We start from the raw sequence: 24,261 nt of genomic DNA, 5'->3' as shown, positions 1-24,261 counted from the left end.
TATACTTATTATATACTTGTGCATGTTTTTAATATGTAAGGCGCGCGGCTAGAAAAAAAAAGGAAGTTATCATGGAAAGAATCTCAACGACAGCTACTTATTCATGCTAGAGTCCTTGTGAGGGGTGAGCAATTTTCAAAGACTGATGGAAACTTCGTTGAAAGTTGCACTTGATGATGTAAAAGGGCACACAACAGCCCAGAGAAAAATTGGTCCGAGCAAGGCACAACTTATTGAAGATCACATCAAATGTTTCAAAAAGGGCAAACAACAAAAATTGGTCCGAGCATGGCCCAGCTTATTGAAGATCACTTGACTAGTCATTTATAATTTAAAACGTCATTTCTATTTATATAATTTTATTTGGTATAGTACTCAACCGCATTAGGTATGAGCACATAGCTCAATTTTGAGTTTGTTTATTTGTGTAGATATTTGGCTAAGAGATTCTTTATTGTTGGCGAAGAGTGAATATTTTCATGACTGGTTTTTTTTGTGTATTTTCGTGATCCATTTTGCTATTGTTGATAGTAGTGGATTTTCTAACCCTTGGTATAAATCGTCATTTGATATTCTCATTTCGAGGTTGATTTTATAGTTTGTTTGCATTAAACCTCGCTTAAGTGGTCAGAAAGATCGTCGACTCCATGAGTCTACAATAGGCGGTTGCCAAGCCTGTCAACTCGTTTAAAAAAAAAAAAACACGTGCGAGGCGGTTGTGGAGCTCGGAGGGTCGTTCCTGAAGGTAACTCGATAGTGGCGGTTGTGGCGCGAGCGTCGTCACTCGACATTTGCTGGAGAAGGTGTTGTGTGAGGGTTGTGTGGTCCTTTCGCCTGCACGGCCTTTTCATCATCGCAGCCTTTGGACTCGTCTTTGGTGTTTAGGTCCTTAGGAGGGTCACGGGGTCGTCTGACATGCGCGCCCTTTTTATTAGTACAAGCCTTTAGACTCATTTTGGGTGTTCGTCACCACAAGCCTTTGAAATCTTCTTTGGTGTTTTAGGAGGGGATGGTCGACCGCAGTATTGTGGTGGGAGGCAAACTTCGATCGCGCTGTTGTGGCGTGAGGCAGAGTTCGCCTATCCTGAAAGGTTCTCACGAAAAACCAAATAGGTAAGTGTAATACAAATTACAAGTTTGAGATTTGTAAACCTAAGCCATTTCGCTAGAGCATGATGAAAGTCCGGGGCGCCCGCAATATCAAGTAGTCTATTCTGATGACAACAAGTCGAGATGCCTGAGCGATGCCCGAGATGGGCTTCGTAGTCAGTGTTCCGCGCCATGCGGGTGATTTCTAATGAAGTATATTCCCAGAGTGTACAACCACTAGGTTTCTCGTGGAAGCTCAAGAAGTTTTAGTTGAGAAAATCTCCAAAAACCAAATCTCAAGGGAGTTCTATCTGCTAGTTCGGGGATGATTTTGTATGCCGAAAAATCTTCATTCTCCCACTTCCGGTGCAGAGAATAATCGTATCCCACAGACGACACCAATTAGTAATTTTTGAATTCGCACAACAGACAGAAAGGGAGGAAATGATTATTCCCAACCCATGATAATGATTCGGGTGTTGGTTCGGTGTTTTTCGCATTCATCTATAATATAAATAGAAAATAAACAAATAAAAATGAATAAAGAGATACATATGGATTTACGTAGTTTGGCATAAAAGCCAACGTTCATGGGTTATTTGGGGGTGAAATCCATTATAATGAGCGATTTTACAATCTCTGATGGCCTCATATATCTCTCAATACAATGAAAAAATTTAGGATTTTGAAAGGTTGAAGGTAATGCCTCCCTTGAGAGAATGTCATTTGGAGTTGTTATGTGTAATGGAGTTTGTACATAGAGAGTTTCTGTGGAGAGTTTGTCAGGTTTGTGGGGATTTTCGCCTTATATAAAGGTGTATTTCCTTGAAATGATTGAGTCTAACTTGCCTTGTGAACCTCATTTATTTTAGAAATCTGAGTCTCTTTCCTATTAAGAGTCTAAGTCAACTTATCCTATTTCTTCTTGACTTAATCCTTGGGAATAATTATTTCTTTCATTCATGCCTGTTGTGTGAATTTAGGCAAATCAACTTTAAGAATCACAAAAAAACTATTGGAATAGAATTGACCAGGTCCAAGCCAGGCTAACAATAAGGAAATATGTAAAGTCAAGAATATATCCTAGGGATAAAGCCATCATGAAGAGATAGGACAAGTTGACTCAAACTCCTAAAAGGGAAGTAGGCTTTTGTTTGGGTAGTGAGATCACTCTACTACTATTCAATATTTTATCATTATTTTTCACCTACTTCACTACTTTTTATTACTACTCACTACTATTCAATATTTTATCATTATTTTTTCACTACCATTTATCATTACTCAATCCCAAACATGTTTTATTTTCCATAAATCATATATATGTTCATTGATTCATCTTGTAAACCCAATTTGTTTAGTTTGATTTATTATGTTGTACATACGGTTAAATTAGTTTTGAATATCATAATTAATATGAATTTTCATGTGTTATTTTCTTTACCAATTGTTTTGAAAACTTAAGTTGAACAATACGGACAAGTTAAAAACTTTAAATCATAAAAATTGTTAAGACTAGGTTTTGATATTAAAAAAAATCGAAGAAACTTTTTCAGCTTTCCATAATGTTGGGACAAGGTTTAGAAACAAAATAAATGAATTCTTTCTTAAAAATTATTTTGTAGTCTATATTGAGAAGAAATGTGATAATTAATGACATTTACATGTTAAAAGAATATTGAGATCAATTGGCATATTAAATGTTTTTAATTTTTTATGTTACATTCAAACTTAAAACTTATTATATATATACGTATGCATGGTTTTAAGTAATCTTTTAATTTTTGTTATATACAAATTTTGATATATCTTTCGGCCTCCCTCTAGAGAAATCTTGGCTTTGTCCCTGCAAAAGAGATCTCTTTTGCATTGCATATTTCTACCATTTCATAAACTCACTAGAGCAGTTGTTTGCTTAAGTAATACATATGGAGTCTTTAATTTTGTTTGGTAAAATAGCCTGAAAATTAAATATTATAATGTTAACAGACCATTAATGTTTGTTTGTAAATATTTAAAATTTTAATATTATTATTGCCAGGTTTCCCGTGCATGTGATTTACAAAGCATTGTTAAAACATAATTTAGTTAATTAATAAATATATAATCTTAAAAAAAAAGAGCAATTGTTTGCTTACGTTATATCTAATCCTTAATTTCTTTTAAAAAATAATATGTATACTAAATATTATTAATTTTATACATCATTTTTTCTACCATTAGAAATTTAAATATTTTTATTTTTATATCCAAGTATCAAAATAATATTTTATTTAAATACGTTGCAGGAAACAATATCTTCCAACCTAATGCAGAAAATAAGAAAAATATATATGTAAGGCTGGTAGGGAAAAAAAAAAAAAAAACTGAAGTTATCACGGAAAGAATCTCAATTACGACTACTTATTCATGCTAGAGTCCTTGTGAGGGGTGAGAGCAATTTTGAAAGACTGATGGAAAATTCGTTGAAAGTTGGCAAAGACAACCGGAGACGCACTTGATGATGTAAAAGGCCAGACAACAGCCCTTTTATGATGTCAACAGCCCAGAGAAAAATTGGTCCGAGAATGGCCCAGCTATAGAAAAATATGTAAGGCGGCTAGAAAAGAACAAAGGAAGTTACGGTCACCGAAAGAATCTCAACGACTTATTCATGCTAGATGAGCAATTTTCAAAGACTGATGGAAAATTCGTTGAAAGTTCGCAAAGACAACCGGAAAGGCACTTGATGATGTAAGATGTCGAGAGCCCAGAGAAAAATTGGTCCGAGCATGGCCCAGCTATAGAAAAATATGTAAGGCGGCTAGAAAAGAACAAAGGAAGTTACGGTCACCGAAAGAATCTCAACGACTTATTCATGCTAGATGAGCAATTTTCAAAGACTGATGGAAAATTCGTTGAAAGTTCGCAAAGACAACCGGAAAGGCACTTGATGATGTAAGATGTCAAGAGCCCAGAGAAAAATTGGTCCGAGCATGGCCCAGCTTATTGAAGATCACTTGACTTCTCATTTATAATTTAGAACGTCATTTCTAATGATATAATTTTATTTGGTAGTCTTATAATACACAGTACGTACAGGCTTTTAAGTACTCTAAAAGATTTATTTTTTCTAACTATATATAAACAACCAATTATATATAGTAGCAGCTCATGCCAACCCTCATTAGCCGCTCTTGAGTGCTTGACCACGATATTCTTTGAAATTCGTACGTACATGAGTGTGCAATTGACAACGTCACAAAGAGATGATATATAGCCACCCCAAGGGTCGATATAAAAGTGTCATATGCTTAAAGGCTGAAGCGTATGTTCCACAACAATCCATTTAATCAGAAAAGCAAAGCTTCGCTAATGCCTTACACAATGTGTCTTAGCATTCTCGATTCAATCCGAAATTACAAACCCTCTACATTGCTCCCACCTAAAAAAAGCGTCTCAACTTTAACAAGAGGGAAATGTGGCTATGTACCCCATCCTTTACAAAGCATGGCCCCCGAAGAAAACTCAAGTACTATTGATCTCACTATTGTCCGACGATTAGCAAATTACCATCCTACCATTTGCAATTATGATTACATCCAATAATTAAGAAGCGAATACTTGGTAAAGCAACTATTTTCTTATTATTTGTCTAAGTAGATTTTATAATTGTTGTTAGGTTATCCAAAATCTGGTTTAACTTACAAGGGGAGGTATTCCCCCGAAAGATTGATAAGTTTAAGGTAGAAGTAGTAACAATGATGTTTCATAAAGTGGTGGATCCTACAAAGCAACTCGAGCTGATTGACATCTTGTAAAGACTTGGAGTATCTTACCACGTCTTTGAGGATGAAATAAGGAGGATATTGGAGAATAAACATAATACTCATCATAGTGGTGATGTTTGCAAGAAGCGGAGTTTGTATGCTATAGCTGTTGAGTTTAGACTACTAAGACAACATGGATATGATGTACCTCAAGGTAACAACATACTGGTAATGCTTTGATAAAAATAAATAAATATCGGAATCATAACCCCTCATTTATTTTTAACAATTGGCATGCTTTGTTGTTTCAGAGACTGTCAAAAGCTTCAGTGAAGAGGGGAATTTCAAAGAATGTCTTTGTGTCGATATTGAAGGAATATTGTTGGCTTTGTATGCATCAAATATCTGAAACAAATTAGGTGGAAATAAAACGTGACTTACTTACGTTATATCCTCGATGATCTCCAAATGATGGAATGGGATATAATTTTTTATGACTTCTTCTGCTCAAGAGTCCTACACTAGACATCTGTTGATGTAGAATTTTATTTTTTATATATTTTTCTCTTAGCAGGTTTGTGGTGTAGGGTTGTTGAGTAGAATTTTTCAAATTTTTTGACATATTTTTGTAAAAAATAATTCTATTTGGATTTATGTACACCACATATCATCCACGTGACATAACTTGATTTAAAAGATAAATTTTAAAATTTAAATTTTATAAATCAAATTATGTCATATAGATAGTGTATAGTTTAAAAACTTTCAAATAGCACTAAGAACAAACAATACTGTTAGATAAAATAATTCCCAATTTAAAATAAACTTATAAAATAATTATAAAAAATAGCTACGCCTTTATTATTTCCCTCATAGTATAATTTTTTTACAAAGACTAACAATTAGACTCCAAATAATCACCAGAATATATTATACACCCCCACAATTATATAGTGTCAGCTCAAATGCATGCACTAGTCAAAAAAGCATTTCATCCTTTCCTCTTAACCTTTTTTTTAAGGTTGAACTATTTATAGTAAAAAGATATATATATTATAAAAAATGATTATTTATGATAAATTATTTGCCAAGAAAAATAATTCATTTTGATTAAAAAAAAATTCGTAAAACATTGGCTAAACATTTTTTATTAGAAAAGAAAAAAATTGACTAACCATTTTTTTTTTTTTTTTTGTATAATTGATACAGCGTCTAAGGTCAATTCTGACATTCTTGTCGTAATTAATTAGCTCTTAGAAAATTTGTTTATTACCATCATTAAGTTTTCTTGACAATTCGTAGATCAAGGTAGCTAGCTAGATTCTCTCTGGAGTTGCCTCCATGCATTGAATACCACACTCCGACACCTTAATATAGATAATACACAAATATAAGAAACAAATTTAGATTTCTGAATAATAATATTTTAACAAAGATTATATTTAATTTTGGGATGATACAAAATACGCTTTCTTTTTGTAAAAAACGAAAAAAAAAAAAAAAAAAAAGGAATTGTGTTAGGAACCTAGCTAGGAAAAGGAAGGAGAAATCGCTGGATCTCAAAGATGGATGTAAAACTGGTGGGGTCCTCAACCCCACGTGTGATTTGGCGGGAGTTGCGACGCTGGGGTGCTAACCGCTTAGGTCACAGACACCAAGCACTTTGTGAAAACATAGTGTGTGCTCACATGCTCAATAAATGTGTATAATTAATTCACAGCGAAAAAAAATAAAAGGGAAGTCAATTAATTCTAACTGTACCATAAAATGTAAGATTACATTACCATGCAAAATATCCATAAGCCACCAATCTTCCAATCCCCGACAAAAAATTTATAAAGTTATCTGACTAAAAGAAAGAATACACCAAATCAACGCTACATCAGGGGAAAGGTATCCAAGTCTTCACTCCTCAGGTGGAGCTGATCCTCCAAGCTCATAACTGTCCTCGACATCAAGGTCTACGGTTTCGAAGAGCGGAACCGCAAGTGCATGCGCGTGTCGCTGCGAGATGGAAAACAGATTGCAGTATTCCACTTAACCAATCACAACCAGATTGCAGTAAAACACATTTTAACTATTTTCCAATATCAATATTCCAAGGGTCAGTCTAGGGTTTTACTTACAATGTGAGACGACATATATTTTTGAAAGATCAAGCGTGCTAAGGTATCTTGTGAGTGTGTGCATGCACATGTTGCTACAAGATGGAAAACAGTTAGTTAAATCTAAACGTGGCCTACAATAAGATACGAGGTGAGTGAAAAACGGACTTTCTGTAGTGGCGTTTGGAGGGGCAAAGCACAGTGATGGCAGTGGCTGGGCATAGTGGACAATAGTGGGTTTGGGCAAAATGAGAGACTCGGCGTAGTGAGGTTAAGGGGTGGTAGATCTAATGGACACAAAAGATGGGGAAGGGGAACTTGTGGAGGTTGGTGGCGGCGCAACCTAAGAGGGGAAATCTAGGCTTGGTTTTAGGGGGAATCTGAGAGGGGGAGAGGTCGAGTGGAGGGGGAGAGAGTGAGGGTGGTCGGACAACTTTCGGTGGGCATTTGAGTGGTGGATCTGGGCGGGGGAGCACGACATTGCTTCGCTTTCAAGTGGCTGGGCTTGGCCTCCCTGGGCAGTGATTCTGCTCACGGAGGGGCTATAAATAGGCACAGTGCACCTCATGTACAAGGGGCTCTCAATCGAAGAAACCGTGAAGCTCGAGGCTGCGCTCAGTGCCATGGCAGACATGCTATGGCTGGAGAGACAATGAAGTGTGGCGGCGATATGGGAGGATGATAGTGGCGAGCTCATGGCAAGCATGGAGGGCAATGCTCGGTCATGGTTGTAAAGGGGGAGAGGGGCTGAGGGGAGAAGGTGGCACAAGAGTGAAAGGAAGGAGGGAGAGAAAGAGAAGGAAAAGAAAAGGGTAGGGCTTTTAACCCTCAGGCCCCTAAACGACGCCGTATAGGGTGTGGGGCTCGGTTTTTGTTCTTGCTTTGGGCTTCTAACTAGGCCAGCTCACAATAAATTAAAAGCTGAGCTTGGGTTTAGGGCTGGACTTCATAAAACTGAAGTGGGTTATGTTCTTAAGTGCTGAATTGGAAACGGTGCATTTGAGGAGAAAGTCTAACGGTGCGTTTCAACGGTGTTGACGCAAGAGCAATACGGTGCGTTGGCAAGTTAAATGGGGCATTGAGAGGACTGAAGAATAAGAGCTGAGAACCACTTAAAAAATGCAGAGTCTCATACCAGAGTAAACGTCGTGTTTTGTTTTGTCACCATCAGAAGCATTTTGCTATCCTTTTATCTTCTTCTTATTTCTGTTATGCATTTTTGTTATGAGTTAAACTGTATATGAGCGGGGAATGCGAAGTATGGAGGGTCCGGAATCTAGTATTGTGTTGGACAATTTGGAGGTGGTTTGCCTCGAACAATACGTGTCGTTATCTTTATTTTCAATGAAGATTTTGATGTTCATCTTCATTCATTGAGTATTCATCTTCAGCATTGTATTGTTTCTGGAATTTGTGTTTGGAACTTATTAGGGTTCCTTGTATTGCATGGTCAACATTTGCTCATTTCTGCATATTCAGAGTGTTAGTTTATGGCAGAAGGCTGGCTCGACTGAGTATACTGCGAGCACGGAGCTTGGCTATGGGGTATCTGGAAGATCGGGCGATCCTTGACCCTTCTCGCCTATTGGGCATTTGGAAGGTCTGGCGGTCTTTGACCTTTCCCGCCTATGGAATATCTGGAAGGTCGGGTGGTCCTTGACCTTTCTTGCCTGGTAATTTGTTTCGATGGAGCCGTCGATCGGTGCTCGGATGGCCCATATTGCTGGCATTTGCCGTTCCAAGCCACAAAAAATAACTTTGTTAGTAGAAACAAGATTCACATAAGTTTTGAGAAATAAACTGCTCGGAGAGCCCTCTAGGGGAGCCTGCTGGAAGAGCCCATCGGGTGAGCCCTCTGGGGGAGCGTGTTGGAAAAGCCAGTGGGGAGAGCCCGTTGGGTGGAGGAGCAAAGAAGAGCCCTGAGCAGAGGAGCAGAGCATAGCAGGGCAGCAGAGTAGAGTAGAGCAGCATTGCAGAGCAGTGCAAAGCAGCGCATCAGGAGCAGAGAAGAGCCTTGAGCAAGTGGGGACCATGTCTAAGCCCTGCAAGCGAGAATTGTTCGAGCCTAGTTCCCACAGAGGCACTGGTCGTGGAGGGCCTCGTGAGCCTCTCGAGTGCACTATGTTGTGCACCCCTTAGACTCATCATGCTCAGTCCCCGATGGCGAGGATGAAGTGGTGTGAGACTAAAACTACCAGTAGACCACGTGGTGGCCGCTGGTAGGCTCGCTGGACCCGCAGTTGCTCTCTGTAACACCCCGTATTTCAGTGTATTTTTACTGAAGGATTATTTTTGATTATTCAAAAATTTATCCTCTTATTTTAAAATTGGTTGGATTTTTAGTAAGTTTATTTCTATGATTTTATTTGGTGAAAATTAATTTTATGTGCTTTCTAAATATTTATTTATTATTATGCATTTAAATTGCTTTTAATATTTAAATTAATTACTGTGGGATTTAATTATTTCAATTTGACTTTACCATTACGTTTAAATTATTTTATTTAACTTGTGGTTTTAAAATCGTCTCCGTTGGATCTTTTTTGTGACCCAAGTTATGAGGATTGGACCTCATTTTTTTTCCTCCATTTTTTCTTTCCTTCCTTTTTCTTTTCTTTCTTTTCTTTTTTTTCCTCATTTCCTCTCCTCTCCCGCGCGACCTCTCTCTCTCCTCTCCTCCGCCCGTTTCCTTCGTCTCCTCCCAGCGCCGCCGTCGCGCCGCCGTGCGCGACACCGCCCAGCCGACCAGCTTCCCCTCCCTCCGGCGACCTCACCTCCCAAACCTCAGCCCCTACCTCGCCGCCGGTAGCCCACACGCCCCCCACGAAGCCGCGGGCCACCTTCACGCCAGCGCCGCCGTGAGCCGGCGGTGGCCCTCACCGCCCAGCCCATTAGCTTCCCCAGCCGCCGGCGACCTCACCCCACCAATCTCACCTCCATCCGTGCCGCCGTTAACCACCAGTAGCTCTTCGAAGCCGCGGCACTCCTTCCGCCGTAGCGCCGCCGTCGCACCACCATTGGCCACCATCTTCCTACCACTTCATCCCCGACCTCTTGGCAACCCATTGGACCCAACCCCACCTCCGATCCGTCACCGGTGAAGCTCCACCAACTACATTTCCGATTTGGGCATTTTGGTCTTCTACCGCCCATTCCGCCGCCACCCACGGCAAACCACCACCACCATTGGCTTCACCGACCTCCCTAGGCCCTACCCTATCAATCTTGGGTCTTCGTTTGTTCTCGTTGAAAAGTTGGTAATTGTGACCCACGGCCACAGTGTATTTTACACTGTGGTGTTGCTCAGAAATCACCACTTGCAACTTCGAGATCCTCCGGAAATTATTATATTGCACTGTAAGTATTTTCCTTAAAGAACTTTCGTGATTTAAATATATTTTTGCACTAACACATATTATCTGTGAATTGGTTTGTTTTGCCGGACTGAGTCCGAGGAGTTTCGGGGGTTGGATGGATTGTGGACGGAGTTGTGTTTGTTTGCATTGTGAATTGTGGTTGTTGGTTATGACTTGTTCACGTACATCTCATATTGCATGCATGATCATGTTTGTAAAGAAAACTGGGTTTTCGTGTATTGCATACATGTTTATGTATTTATTGGATTTGGATTTTCATGTGAGTAAAAGGAAAAGAGACTGTAGGGATGGTGGTAAGCAGGGATGGTGGTTGTGTCCCGCCTGTGATTCCCGCCTACAGTGCTCTGTTAAGTATTTATTGTGTGTAAAGGAACTGTAGGGATGGTGGTAAGCAGGGATGGTGGTAGAGTCCCGCCTGTGATTCCCGCCTACGGTGCACGCGTTAGGGATGGTGGTAAGCAGGGATGGTGGTTGTGTCCCGCCTGTGATTCCCGCCTACGGTGCACGCGGTAGGGATGGTGGTAAGCAGGGACGGTGGTAGAGTCCCGCCTGCGATTCCCGCCTACAGTGTCCGATAATTGGATTGTTTGTGTGAATCATTTTATGGGAAATGTGTTACGGATATTTTGGGCCAAAATGGGATTTTTGGCGTGTGTTGGAAATAATCATTTTTCTGGAAAAAAATGGTATTTTATGGTTAACTGTATTTTGCTATATTGTTGGTTGCATTAATGTATTTTTATCTCGAGAGTTGTTTGGTTTATACTTACCTGTGGTACCATTTTATGGTATCGCAGATTTTGATGCAGATGGTGATGACGAGCCTTAGCTTGGCTCCGTTGGAGGAGTGATCTGGGATTGCTCCTGTTTAGTGAGTTATGTGTTTTTATCAGTTTATGTATTCATCTTTTGTATTATATTTGGGATGACTGTATAATTTTTTTTAAAGATAATTTGTTTTAAATATTTGTATTTAAATTCTGGTACTTAGTTGACTATCCGCTGCGTTATTATATTTGTACACTGTTGCATGTACACACACTGGCACTTCGTTGGGATGTGTGACCGTGTTGTCACCATCCTGGCGTCTCGATCCCTGTTTATTTATATAAGGGGGATTGGGGGCGCCACAGGTGGTATCAGAGCAGTTCGGCTCTGGGTAAAACCACATGTCCCATAAGTGTAGTACCAGAAAATTTTAAAATTTTGATTTGAAATTATTTTGTTGGGAGTACATTATTTTAATCTAATTTATTTATTTTAATTGTACGTTAATTGTTTGTTATTTATCTTATTTTTGTTATTTTAGTTTAATTAGTTATTTTATTATATGGCAGGCAATTTTACTTGTTTCAATTATTTTCTTGTGTACTATTTCATTTGTTTTATTCCTTTTATCTTATGATATTTTATTTTGTTGGTTTTATTTTATTTTATTTTATTTTATTTTATGTGATATGGTTGTATTTTAATTTATTTTACTATAATTATATTTTTTAGTTTGTTTTAAGCTGATAGTGGGGTTAAGGGTTACGCTATGGCAGGAAAATGGTACGACCAAGAAGGCAAGCTAATGAGCCCGAGGATGAATTACCGAGGGGTGATGGAAATTATGCCATGGCGAGGGCGTTGAATAGGATGACGGAGTTTCTTCAGCAGAATTTTCGTCCACAGCAAGGAGAGCAGTTCAGGGCGATGCAGGCCGGGTGCACCTATGAGCGCTTCTTAGCGCATAGGACCCCTGCTTTTTCTGGTGAAGAGGATCCATTACGGGCTAGAAGGTGGATTCAAGATCTGGAAAGAACGTTTGAAGTCTGTGGATGCACTGAGGCCCAGAGGGTATTATATGGGAGCTATATGCTGCAAGGTGAAGCGGCAAATTGGTGGGAGACCAAGCGGTCACTTTTAGAGATGGAGTTGGGATCCTTGGCTGCTGTGTCTTGGCAGCGTTTTAAGAAAGAATTTGATGATCGATTCTTTCCTGTTTCGGTGAGACGGCAATTGGCTCGGGATTTCAATAATTTGGTTCAAGGAGACATGACTGTCGAGCAGTATGCAAGGAAATTTATGGAGCTTGGACGGTTCGCTCCTCACCTCATTGCTACGGAAGAGATGCGGGCTGAACGTTTCCAAGAAGGATTGCGCCCTCAAATCCGCAGGCAGGTCGCATGCTTGGAAATCCAGAACTTTCAGAGGTTGGTCAATGTGGCCTCAATTGCTGAGCGAGAGCGAGGTGCTGTGGTAGGTTCCCCTCCGGGTAAGAAGCGACTGAACGTTGATGGTGAAGGGAGCAGCTCCGGGTCGCCACAGAAGTTTGTGCAAAGGATCGGGGCCAGAGCGCAGGCAGCTTCCGGTATACGTATTGGGGGTCGAGCTCCAGTTTGTGGTAGGTGTAATAGAGCCCACGAGGGCGAGTGTCGTCAGGGTTGGAACCAGTGCTTTGAGTGTGGTCAGACAGGACACTTTGCTCGTGAGTGCCCTAATTGGACCCAAGGAAATCAGGGTGGTCATCGCGGTGGTAGGACTAATCAGAGGCAACTAGTTCAGGCTCGGGTGTATGCAGTGACTCCTGGTAGTGCTAGCGACGAGATTCCAGGGACTCAGGACGCTGGAGTTACGGCAGGTATGGGTCTAATCTTACCTTTCGTAATGGATGCCATGTGTGGTTTATTCTTGGGTTTTGGAAAGTTATGCAAGCTGTATCCATGCCCGTTGGGTGTTGGAGGTTGTGTGATTTTCTTAAGAGTGTTCTGGTTGTATTTGGTATCCTGCTTTAGAGTGATGGTTGGCCCTACAAATTTCGAGGACGAAATTTTATTTTAAGGGGGGAGGATGTAACACCCCGTATTTCAGTGTATTTTTACTGAAGGATTATTTTTTATTATTCAAAAATTTATCCTCTTATTTTAAAATTGGTTGGATTTTTAGTAAGTTTATTTCTATGATTTTATTTGGTGAAAATTAATTTTATGTGCTTTCTAAATATTTATTTATTATTATGCATTTAAATTGCTTTTAATATTTAAATTAATTACTGTGGGATTTAATTATTTCAATTTGACTTTACCATTACGTTTAAATTATTTTATTTAACTTGTGGTTTTAAAATCGTCTCCGTTGGATCTTTTTTGTGACCCAAGTTATGAGGATTGGACCTCATTTTTTTTCCTCCATTTTTTCTTTCCTTCCTTTTTCTTTTCTTTCTTTTCTTTTTTTTCCTCATTTCCTCTCCTCTCCCGCGCGACCTCTCTCTCTCCTCTCCTCCGCCCGTTTCCTTCGTCTCCTCCCAGCGCCGCCGTCGAGCCGCCGTGCGCGACACCGCCCAGCCGACCAGCTTCCCCTCCCTCCGGCGACCTCACCTCCCAAACCTCAGCCCCTACCTCGCCGCCGGTAGCCCACACGCCCCCCACGAAGCCGCGGGCCACCTTCACGCCAGCGCCGCCGTGAGCCGGCGGTGGCCCTCACCGCCCAGCCCATTAGCTTCCCCAGCCGCCGGCGACCTCACCCCACCAATCTCACCTCCATCCGTGCCGCCGTTAACCACCAGTAGCTCTTCGAAGCCGCGGCACTCCTTCCGCCGTAGCGCCGCCGTCGCACCACCATTGGCCACCATCTTCCTACCACTTCATCCCCGACCTCTTGGCAACCCATTGGACCCAACCCCACCTCCGATCCGTCACCGGTGAAGCTCCACCAACTACATTTCCGATTTGGGCATTTTGGTCTTCTACCGCCCATTCCGCCGCCACCCACGGCAAACCACCACCACCATTGGCTTCACCGACCTCCCTAGGCCCTACCCTATCAATCTTGGGTCTTCGTTTGTCCTCGTTGAAAAGTTGGTAATTGTGACCCACGGCCACAGTGTATTTTACACTGTGGTGTTGCTCAGAAATCACCACTTGCAACTTCGAGATCCTCCGGAAATTATTATATTGCACTGTAAGTATTTTCCTTAAAGAACTTTCGTGATTTAAATATATTTTTGCACTAACACATATTATCTGTGAATTGGTTTGTTTTGCCGGACTGAGTCCGAGGAGTTTCGGGGGTTGGATGGATTGTGGACGGAGTTGTGTTTGTTTGCATTGTGAATTGTGGTTGTTGGTTATGACTTGTTCACGTACATCGCATATTGCATGCATGATCATGTTTGTAAAGAAAACTGGGTTTTCGTGTATTGCATACATGTTTATGTATTTATTGGATTTGGATTTTCATGTGAGTAAAAGGAAAAGAGACTGTAGGGATGGTGGTAAGCAGGGATGGTGGTTGTGTCCCGCCTGTGATTCCCGCCTACAGTACTCTGTTAAGTATTTATTGTGTGTAAAGGAACTGTAGGGATGGTGGTAAGCAGGGATGGTGGTAGAGTCCCGCCTGTGATTCCCGCCTACGGTGCACGCGTTAGGGATGGTGGTAAGCAGGGATGGTGGTTGTGTCCCGCCTGTGATTCCCGCCTACGGTGCACGCGGTAGGGATGGTGGTAAGCAGGGACGGTGGTAGAGTCCCGCCTGCGATTCCCGCCTACAGTGTCCGATAATTGGATTGTTTGTGTGAATCATTTTATGGGAAATGTGTTACGGATATTTTGGGCCAAAATGGGATTTTTGGCGTGTGTTGGAAATAATCATTTTTCTGGGAAAAAATGGTATTTTATGGTTAACTGTATTTTGCTATATTGTTGGTTGCATTAATGTATTTTTATCTCGAGAGTTGTTTGGTTTATACTTACCTGTGGTACCATTTTATGGTATCGCAGATTTTGATGCAGATGGTGATGACGAGCCTTAGCTTGGCTCCGTTGGAGGAGTGATCTGGGATTGCTCCTGTTTAGTGAGTTATGTGTTTTTATCAGTTTATGTATTCATCTTTTGTATTATATTTGGGATGACTGTATAATTTTTTTTAAAGATAATTTGTTTTAAATATTTGTATTTAAATTCTGGTACTTAGTTGACTATCCGCTGCGTTATTATATTTGTACACTGTTGCATGTACACACACTGGCACTTCGTTGGGATGTGTGACCGTGTTGTCACCATCCTGGCGTCTCGATCCCTGTTTATTTATATAAGGGGGATTGGGGGCGCCACAGTCTCCGCATGCCTCAACTCTTGTGTCGCTGTGAGCATAGCACAACACCGTGCTCGGCATGCTGCCCGTTCATGGGATGTGTTTGGTCATGAATAGAAACCTCTAATGGCCCAAGTGGTGGCCGCCAGAGGATCATACAGGCTCACGGTTGTTCGTTGTGAGTCTCTTGGTTGTGTTGGGCAATGCCCAGCCATAGCTAGTTGTGCCTGATATGCATGGACTTCGTGACCGCTGTGGCCGTGGCAAAGAATGCCGGCAGCCAAAGTGGGGTTCGCCAACAAGGACTCCAAGCCAATGCCGACAGATCCCGTTTCTTGTCCCTTTAAGCACGGCGTAGTACCGTGCTTAGAGTGCTCCTCCTTCAAGGGGGAGGACCTGTTGGGAGAGAAACCTCTAGCGGCCCAAGAGGTGGCCTCTGGAAGGTCAGACGGGTGCACGACTAGCCGCTGTGAGCCTCTTGGTGTACGTTTGGCGTGCACCCGTTTAGGGCCACTGCACTCCGTTTTCGACGGCGGGGGTGGCCTGGTTGGAAGCAGAATCACTCGACGACCCAAGTGGTGGCCGCTGGTGGGTTATCAGGCTCGCGACAGCATGCCGCGAGCTGTCCATCTTCACCACAACATGCACTGATATGTGCATGGCATTGTATATGCCATGCACAGTCGGGACGTGCATGGGTTGTGGGCACTGTGCACAGTGCCCACCTGTGCACGTGTTTTGCGCTGTATTTGGCATTGTGTACATAAGTACATAGTGTTTGCCCTCTAAATTTGCGCCCACTCATTGTGTATTTGAAAATCATGAGTCGGTGTGCGCATACAACTCAAATTTCCTGGGAGTTTGGCTTCCCGGACTTACGTATTGACGGTAATATTTTTTGTAAAAACAAAAGTCGAGAGTTCAAGAACACTTATATGGGGGAATTCCCTTTGTCCGCTCGGGGTTTACTTAGCTTGCCGAAAAATCGTCCTTCTCCCACCTCTAGCATAGAAAGTGAAATGAACCCTACAGACGACGTCACTATTGATGTCGTAAAAAAGCGCACAACAGCTGGTCTCCCTTGTGTGTGTTAGCTTCCATTCTCTTCCTACTTTCCCTTTGACCCCTCTGACATTTGTATGCTCTCATGTCCTTCTTATTTCTTTCTTGTTTGTCTTCTTGTCCCTAGTGGTGGCGGTCTCACTATAAGATAATTGCTTATTTGCAACCAGTTATTTCCAGCGAAATGATTATTTTCAGCTAAAATGAGTCAGTTTTCGTCGCAAAATAATAATCACAAATACCTATTTTTCTTGTAGTGCTTGGTGGGTTGGGCTTAACTATGATCTATAGTATTTTGTCCCTCCACACCCACAAACTGGGTAGTTTCATAGAATCTGTTAGATCTACTTTATAATAAAAGTAACTTTACAATCTGACGTATCACATCGAGCCATATCAGTTTATTAGTTTACTTTTGTGTAATCCCTTTATGGCTAAAGTATTTTCCATTAAAGAATATCATTATTGTTCTCAATTCATTCTTTTGTAACTAATGAATTCAGTAATAAAGTTATTGATCAGTGTTAAAAAAAGCTATAGTCTATAATTGAAATTACGGACCTTGATGGATATAATATATGCACACTATTTAAAGAGTTATTGACCTCTCTTCACTTATATATATATATATATATATAAATGAATTTATATTTCTAAATACAAATCTTCATAACTTTTAACAAAGATTATATATTTAATTGTGGGATGATCCAAACTATGCTTTCTTCTTGTAAAAAGATAAAAGAAAAGAATTGATTATTTAAAAACGAATAATGCTAGTTACAGTTTTATCTTTCATTCTATTATGTAAGTTAGTTTATTAAGTTTAATGTAAAATATAGATATTTTGGTGTCACATTAAGCATAAATGCTGTAATTGAAATCTTAAATAAATTTGCTCTTACTCGATGAAGTCTAGGGGATAAAACTTGTCAACTATTTTTTATATAGATCATCAAATTTAAATAATTTTCTTGAATTTATTTCACTTTGGGTTCTATATTAAGAAGTCTAAGATTGTATAATAAAATACTTTGGGATACAAATTAATAATTTATTATTTCTCATAAACTTATCTTTAACTTAATTTAATAGATAATATATAGAAATTATACAGAGTTTTAGGCTATAGGAAAAAATTGGAGAGACATTTATATGTATATAGAAATTTTAGAATTTTTGGAGAGTATATATTAGAATTTTAAATTTTTGGGGCCGGGGCCATTTTTTATAAGTATAGAATTAAGAAAAAATAGGAGATATCTTAATTTTAGAAAAAGTTTTTTTTTTTTGGGGGGGGGGTTGGTGTTCAACACTTAAACATTACGTAATATATACTACTAGCTGGAATCGCTTTAAAAATCGATTTGGGACCGGAGTGCATGCGATATCAAATATCATGGAAGATATTAGAGTTTACGCGCGCCCTCAAACCATGAATCATGGACATGACTTTTGTTAACACCATCGTCTATGCATCACCCGACTAAATATTATCCATTAGTCCAAAAATATCATCAACAAATTAATATCATTATCAAAATGTAACACCGGTCCAAAAATGACATCAACATTAGGTCTCGTTTAGATGTTGAGCTGAGTTGAGTTTTTTATGAATAATAGTGAGTTGAGATGGTTGAGTGAGTCCATCTAAGATAAGTTTAGATGTTAATTAGATGAGTTTAAATATATTTATGAGAAGTTGAAAAAGATTGTGGGTCTGTGTGTAAAGAAGTGTTGAGTTGAAAAATGTTGTGGGTCTCATATGTAAAAAGGTAAGTAATTTTTAATGATTTATGAGTTATGTATTTGAATGTTGGGTTAACCTTAAATTTGAACTCAACTCAGATGAGTTGAGATGAGTTCATGTTCCAAACGAGGCCTAAATATCACTAAAAAATCTATACCAGCATTTAATTTGTGGATAATGATAGACTTACTATCCTCCTACCATCCATTTATTACTCTTTTTATTTTATTTATTTATTTTTACTTAATGGTTAAGAAAGTGACTCTTAGTAAAATTGTATATTTTTTTAATTTTTTCTTAATGATTAAGGCTGTTCAAAAAATACTTAAAAGAAAATAATAAAAAATAAAAATTTGAAATGAATAGTAAAAAGGTGACAGGAGGATAGTAAGGAATAATCCTATCATTATCCTTGAATCAGTACTATGTATAGCTCCAAGGCTTTCCTTTCTCCTGCATTAGCCCATGTGGAGTCATATCAACCGCTCCTCGTTTAATTTTTTAGATGAAATGAGATGAGTTGAGATGAAAATTGAAAATTGAATAAAATATTGTTAAATATATTTTTTAATATTATTTTTATTTTGAAATTTGAAAAAATTGAATTGCTTATTATATTTTATATGAAAATTTAAGAAAGTTATAATGATTAAATAATAAATTGAGATCATAAGCTGCGAAAACAAACTAGGTTAATTCTTATCTGAATTCCAGTACTTTTACTACGATCATGTGCACGTTTATCAGCAGGCAGGATGGATGACAACCGGAGAGAGAGAGAGAGAGAGAGAGAGAGGCCCACACATGTAATTTATATATATATATATACATGCTCCATCCTGAAGGTTGTCCGAAATACTTACCCGCCCATTCAATCAAAAAACACTATATGCTATATATAAATTAGGCCATTTCTCTATGGATCTTCACCTTCTTCATGCTTCGGTACTACTCCGTACTACCAATTTCAGTACAGGAGTACTTGTCCCATCTAAAATGCCCACGATCTCCTACCATCTTGTAACATCTAGAACTAGTGGCAGTGTCCCTCGTGCTTTCAAATATTGCAAGGCCACGAGCAGCGAGAAGATCTCAAGCCATTCCGATATTAATGTTGTTAGGCAATCAGCTAATTACCATCCTCCCATTTGGCACTATGATTATATCCAGTCTCTGAGAAGTGAATATGTGGTACATTTTTGTGTTTGCAGTGTTTTAATTTACTTATGTCTCACTCATGATTAGCTCCAACTGGCTACGTACTGACAAACTCGAATTAATAGGGGGAATCATGCACGAGACGAATTGAGAAGTTGAAGGGAGAAGTGAGGACGATGCTTCACAAAGTGGTTGACCCTTTACAACAACTTGAGCTGATTGATATCATACAAAGGCTTGGAATATCTTATCACTTTGAGAGTGATATTAGGACAATACTAGAATTTAATATATATAATACTAATTATCAAGGTGGCTATATGTGCAAGAAAGATAATTTATACGCCACTGCTCTTGCATTTAGACTATTGAGACAACATGGATATAGCTTCCCACAAGGTAATAAGCAACTTACTGCAGCTAGCCAGTATATGCTTTGAAACAACTAAAATTACATGCACATTTACTCAACAGCTGATGACTTGTTGTGATCTTTGTCCATTTCAGAGATTTTCAATCGCTTCAAGAATAATGAGTTAGGATGTTTCGAGCAAAGTCTTTGTGATGACATCAAGGGAATTCTATGCTTGTATGAAGCCTCATTCCTTTTAATAGAAGGTGAAAGTGTCTTAGAAGAAGCAAGAGATTTCGCAACAAAAACACTCAAGGAGTTCATCATGAAACTAAACACGGATCAAAAGCTTTCTGCTATGGTTAGCCATGCCTTGGAGCTTCCACTGCATTGGAGGATACAAAGGTTGGAAGCACGGTGGTTCATTGATGTATATAGGAGTAGAGAAGATATGAACCCTATGTTGCTTGAGTTTGCAGAATTGGATTTCAACATGGTACAAGCAGTCCACCAAGAAGATCTGAAACAAATGTCTAGGTAACTAAGAACGTTGATTAACCTCATTTTGTAGATCTTAGCCATCTTGATTCGCAAGGCATTAGTGAAAATGCATTGCTATGATTGTGAAAATGATACATTTTTCTTTGGTTCATATAAATTAGGTGGTGGAGTAACACAAGCTTTGGAGAAAATTTGAGCTTTGCAAGGGATAGGTTGATGGAAAATTTCCTATGGACAGTGGGAATATCATTTCAGCCTTGGTTTGGATATAATAGGAGAATGTTAACAAAAGTCTTTTCACTAATAACAACAATAGATGATGTGTACGATGTATATGGCACTTTGGATGAACTTGAGCTCTTCACGGATGCTGTTGAGAGGTTTGTATTAATGGAAATATCACACCTTTGATGTTTCATATACGTACGTACATACATATGTATATGTATGGCTTACAATTGAAGTAAAGACGTAGGTGTAATATTGTTTGTGGTTGCAGATGGGATGTCAATGCAATAGAACAACTTCCTTATTACATGCAAATATGTTTCCTTTCTCTTCATAATTCAGTTAATGAAATGGCTTTTGACACTCTCAAGGAGAAAGGGTTGAACAACATTCGATACCTTAAAACAGCGGTGAGACCTTGATTACTAAATTAATAATATTTTCTCTAACATTTATTTTTTTCTAAGTATTATATATACTTCCTCTAGTTCATTGCTCTACTATGAATATTTCAGTGGGCAGATTTATGTAAATCTTATTTGTTGGAGGCGAAGTGGTATTACAGCGGACACACACCAAGCTTTCAAGAATATATTGAAAATGCATGGATTTCAATATCAGCACCAGTTATCATGGTGCATGTTTATTTTGCTATCACAAATCCGATAACAAAGGAAGCCTTGGGTTGCTTGGAAGAGTATTCGAATATAATCCATTGCTCATCAATGATTTCCCGACTTGCTGATGATCTTGGAACATCTAAGGTACTATGTAAACCGTGATATCATAAAAGTCTCGTCAAGAATTTTTAGACTACTTGACATGAACATTGGTTAACATCTTATATATATATATATATATATATATATATATATACACACACACACACACACACACACACACACACACACACAAACATTTATATCCATGTTATTGAACTCAGGCTGAGGTAGAGAGAGGTGATGTTCCTAAATCGATCCAATGCCATATGAATGATACTGGTGCCAGTGAAGAAGATGCTCGTGAGTACATAAGATCTTTGATTGGTACAACGTGGAAAAAGTTTAATGAAGAACGCACAGCCAATAGTTCTCCCTTTCCGGAAACATTTGTTGAGATTGTAATGAACTTTGCAAGGATGGCTCAATGCATGTACCAGCACGGAGATGGGCATGGCGTTGAATACGGTGAAACTAAAGACCGCGTGTTAGCATTACTGATTCATCCCATTTCCAAACACCAATGAATTAGTCTAGTGCTGAACCCAAATTTTCTTGTTTGGATCCAAAGAAATAAACAATATATATATATATGTGTGTGTGTGTTTGTGTGTGTCTCATGTGTGTGTGTGTGTGTGTGTGTGTGTGTATATATATATATATTGCACGAGACACTTAATTACGTACCGAGATTCATATTATATATATGATCTACAAGACAAGCTGATCTCTCTGTAAAGATGGCCCCATTATTAATGCATTTACTAGCAGATAGATGCAGCATGTGGCATGATGGCTTGGGGCTGCGTTATTTCTTCACTTAATTAAGATGCATAAATATTCTTTCTATGAGTTAACTTACTATATATATCTACCTATTTGTAACCAATGCTTAAAACTTCTTAATTCGCCCAATATATATATATAAGAGATCTTGAGACACAAGATGGACGAAGGGGCCGCGGAATTTTGTGAAATATAGTTTTCTTCGTATCATGCCATATATTCAGTACTACTGTTTTGAAAGGCGAAGGCTTTTGCGAGCGAACTTGAGCTTGTTTGTTCACAGGTTGTTCTATTTTGACAAATAGATTCTTCATTAATTATATATAAAATATTATAACTTTATTTCGAAATTTTAAAAAATCAACTTTGAGTTTTTGTGAATATCTTTATAATTTCTGTATAAATATAATAATAACTATATTCATAAAGATTATTCATTAATTAAGCAATTACATGCATACAAGTATATATTAATTATAAGGAACATATAAGTTCTTTATATAATTTTTAAGACTTAAGATATTCTCTTAAAGATATATAATAATACTATAAAAAATAATAACTATAAAATTATTGGAATTTATATAAATATGTATTATTTAATCATTAATTATAATTTTTTGTTTACGAACGACGTCGACCCATTTAAAAATAATTGAGTCGAATTAAAATTCGATAGAGTAGATTTTAAAAGAATTGTCAAATATTTTTATTCATGATCAGAATTTACAGCCTTAAACGTATTCGTGCAAGTCACAGTCTTACGAACGGATCCGGACAAACAAACAGAAGAAGGTCAATCTAAGTAGGAGCCACGAGGCCGGGCCTACTCCTATTGAAAATAGAATTTCTCAGATAGAATTTAAGTAGCTCCCAAGGTTTTTTAGTTCCTAGTGAGGGAGCCTGATCCATGCTACTTCTTGTTGCGTCAGGTCAAAGATTGACACAAGTATGATAATTTTTTGGTACGTACCTTACCAGTTCAGAGTATTCGAATATAATCCATTGATATATTGTCGGCGTTTATATTTTTGGCTGTTGTTTATGTATCGGTAAAAATATATTATTGTCGGCGCTTATTGTTTACGCCGTTGAATCATTAAATTTTTTGACGTTTATATTGTTACGCCATTAATAATATTTAATTTTGGCGACGTTTAAAAAACGTTGATAATATATCAATTTTACACTGATAAATTAGCTATTTCTCCACGTTTATATTATTATGCTGGTAATAAAATATAGCTTTGGTAGCGTTAAAAAAAAGTCAAAAAGTGATCAAATTTACGCCAGTAAATAATTGAGTTTTCCAGCGTTTATATTGGGGAAATAATATATAGCTTTTGCGGAGTTTAACAAAACAGCGACAATTGATCAATTTTACGCCGATAAATTATTGAGTTTTTCAGCGTTTATATTGTTTAAAAAAAAGGCCTACAATTGATTAATTTTACACCGGTAAATTATTAGTGTTCCAGCGTTTATATTGTTATGCCGGTAATAATATATAATTTTGGTGGCATTTAAAAAAAGACAATTGATCAAGAGACTTGAATAATAATTTTTTGTGTTTAAATCACTAATTATTCATTCAAAGAATGGGTCATGAACCAAACTAGTAAATGGCATCTTACTAAGATTCACAACTTACAAAAATAGTAATAAAACTAATGCATAATCCACCACTTCACCTAACACCTAACTTCAAAACTTTTACAATTTGTTCCAATTCCAACTTAGCAAAACGGAGCAAACGTAGATATATGGCATAACCATAAATATTATCTCAATTAAAGAAAGTTGCAAATACCATTAAACTAAAATATTAATATAATTTGAGATTCTTCACTTATAATCCCCTCAATCCTCGTCATCGTTGTTCTCTTCCTCTTCTTCATCTTCCTCTTCTTCATCTTTATCTTCCCCTTCATTCTCTATTTGATTTTGTCTTGAAGCTTGAAAATAAATTCAAATGAGGGTCCAAAAATTTCAAAATAAGGTTGATTGATATCAACTAAACATACGTGGGGTGCTCACCTGTGCATGCACGAATGTGTTTACTAAGTTTCACAATTCAATTAATTCGTTTTGCATTTTATCAAGCTCTTCCTTTAATTTACCATTTTCTTGCGTTGAAATTGGTAATGAATGTTAACAAGGTTGCCTTATAGGGGTTTGCCCAAACCCCAAACCGCGCACATGTCCAGGCCGTTCTGGGCCCATAACTTTAGAATAAACATCATTTGATGCCCAAGTCATGGTTCCTCCAAACCCCATTTCTATCGAACTTGTGTTCTGTGTTAAAAGTTCCT

At 38.4% G+C, this 24,261-nt stretch overlaps 1 protein-coding gene across 1 annotated transcript; it reads left to right on the top strand.

Moving 5' to 3' along the window:
* The first annotated feature begins 19,197 nt into the window (after window positions 1-19,197).
* Window positions 19,198-21,690, top strand: LOC121255293 (myrcene synthase, chloroplastic-like). Its single transcript, XM_041155560.1, has 7 exons — window positions 19,198-19,396; window positions 19,489-19,762; window positions 19,871-20,252; window positions 20,378-20,596; window positions 20,716-20,854; window positions 20,960-21,208; window positions 21,388-21,690. Exons 1-7 carry the CDS (start codon window positions 19,202-19,204, stop codon window positions 21,688-21,690), a joined length of 1,761 nt encoding a protein of 586 aa, XP_041011494.1. The 5' UTR covers window positions 19,198-19,201.
* The last annotated feature ends 2,571 nt before the right edge of the window (window positions 21,691-24,261 follow it).

Source organism: Juglans microcarpa x Juglans regia, chromosome 3D (assembly GCF_004785595.1).
Source record: "Juglans microcarpa x Juglans regia isolate MS1-56 chromosome 3D, Jm3101_v1.0, whole genome shotgun sequence".
Taxonomy (NCBI): domain Eukaryota; kingdom Viridiplantae; phylum Streptophyta; class Magnoliopsida; order Fagales; family Juglandaceae; genus Juglans; species Juglans microcarpa x Juglans regia.
This window is presented reverse-complemented; position numbering and strand designations above follow the sequence as displayed.

Coding starts and splice junctions, on each gene's coding strand:
- LOC121255293 (XM_041155560.1), top strand. CDS start 19,202: ATGCCCACGATCTCCTACCATCTTGTAACATCTAGAACTAGTGGCAGT. Junction 20,597..20,715: donor TTCACGGATGCTGTTGAGAG/GTTTGTATTAAT, acceptor TTGTGGTTGCAG/ATGGGATGTCAATGCAATAG. Junction 20,855..20,959: donor TTCGATACCTTAAAACAGCG/GTGAGACCTTGA, acceptor TGAATATTTCAG/TGGGCAGATTTATGTAAATC.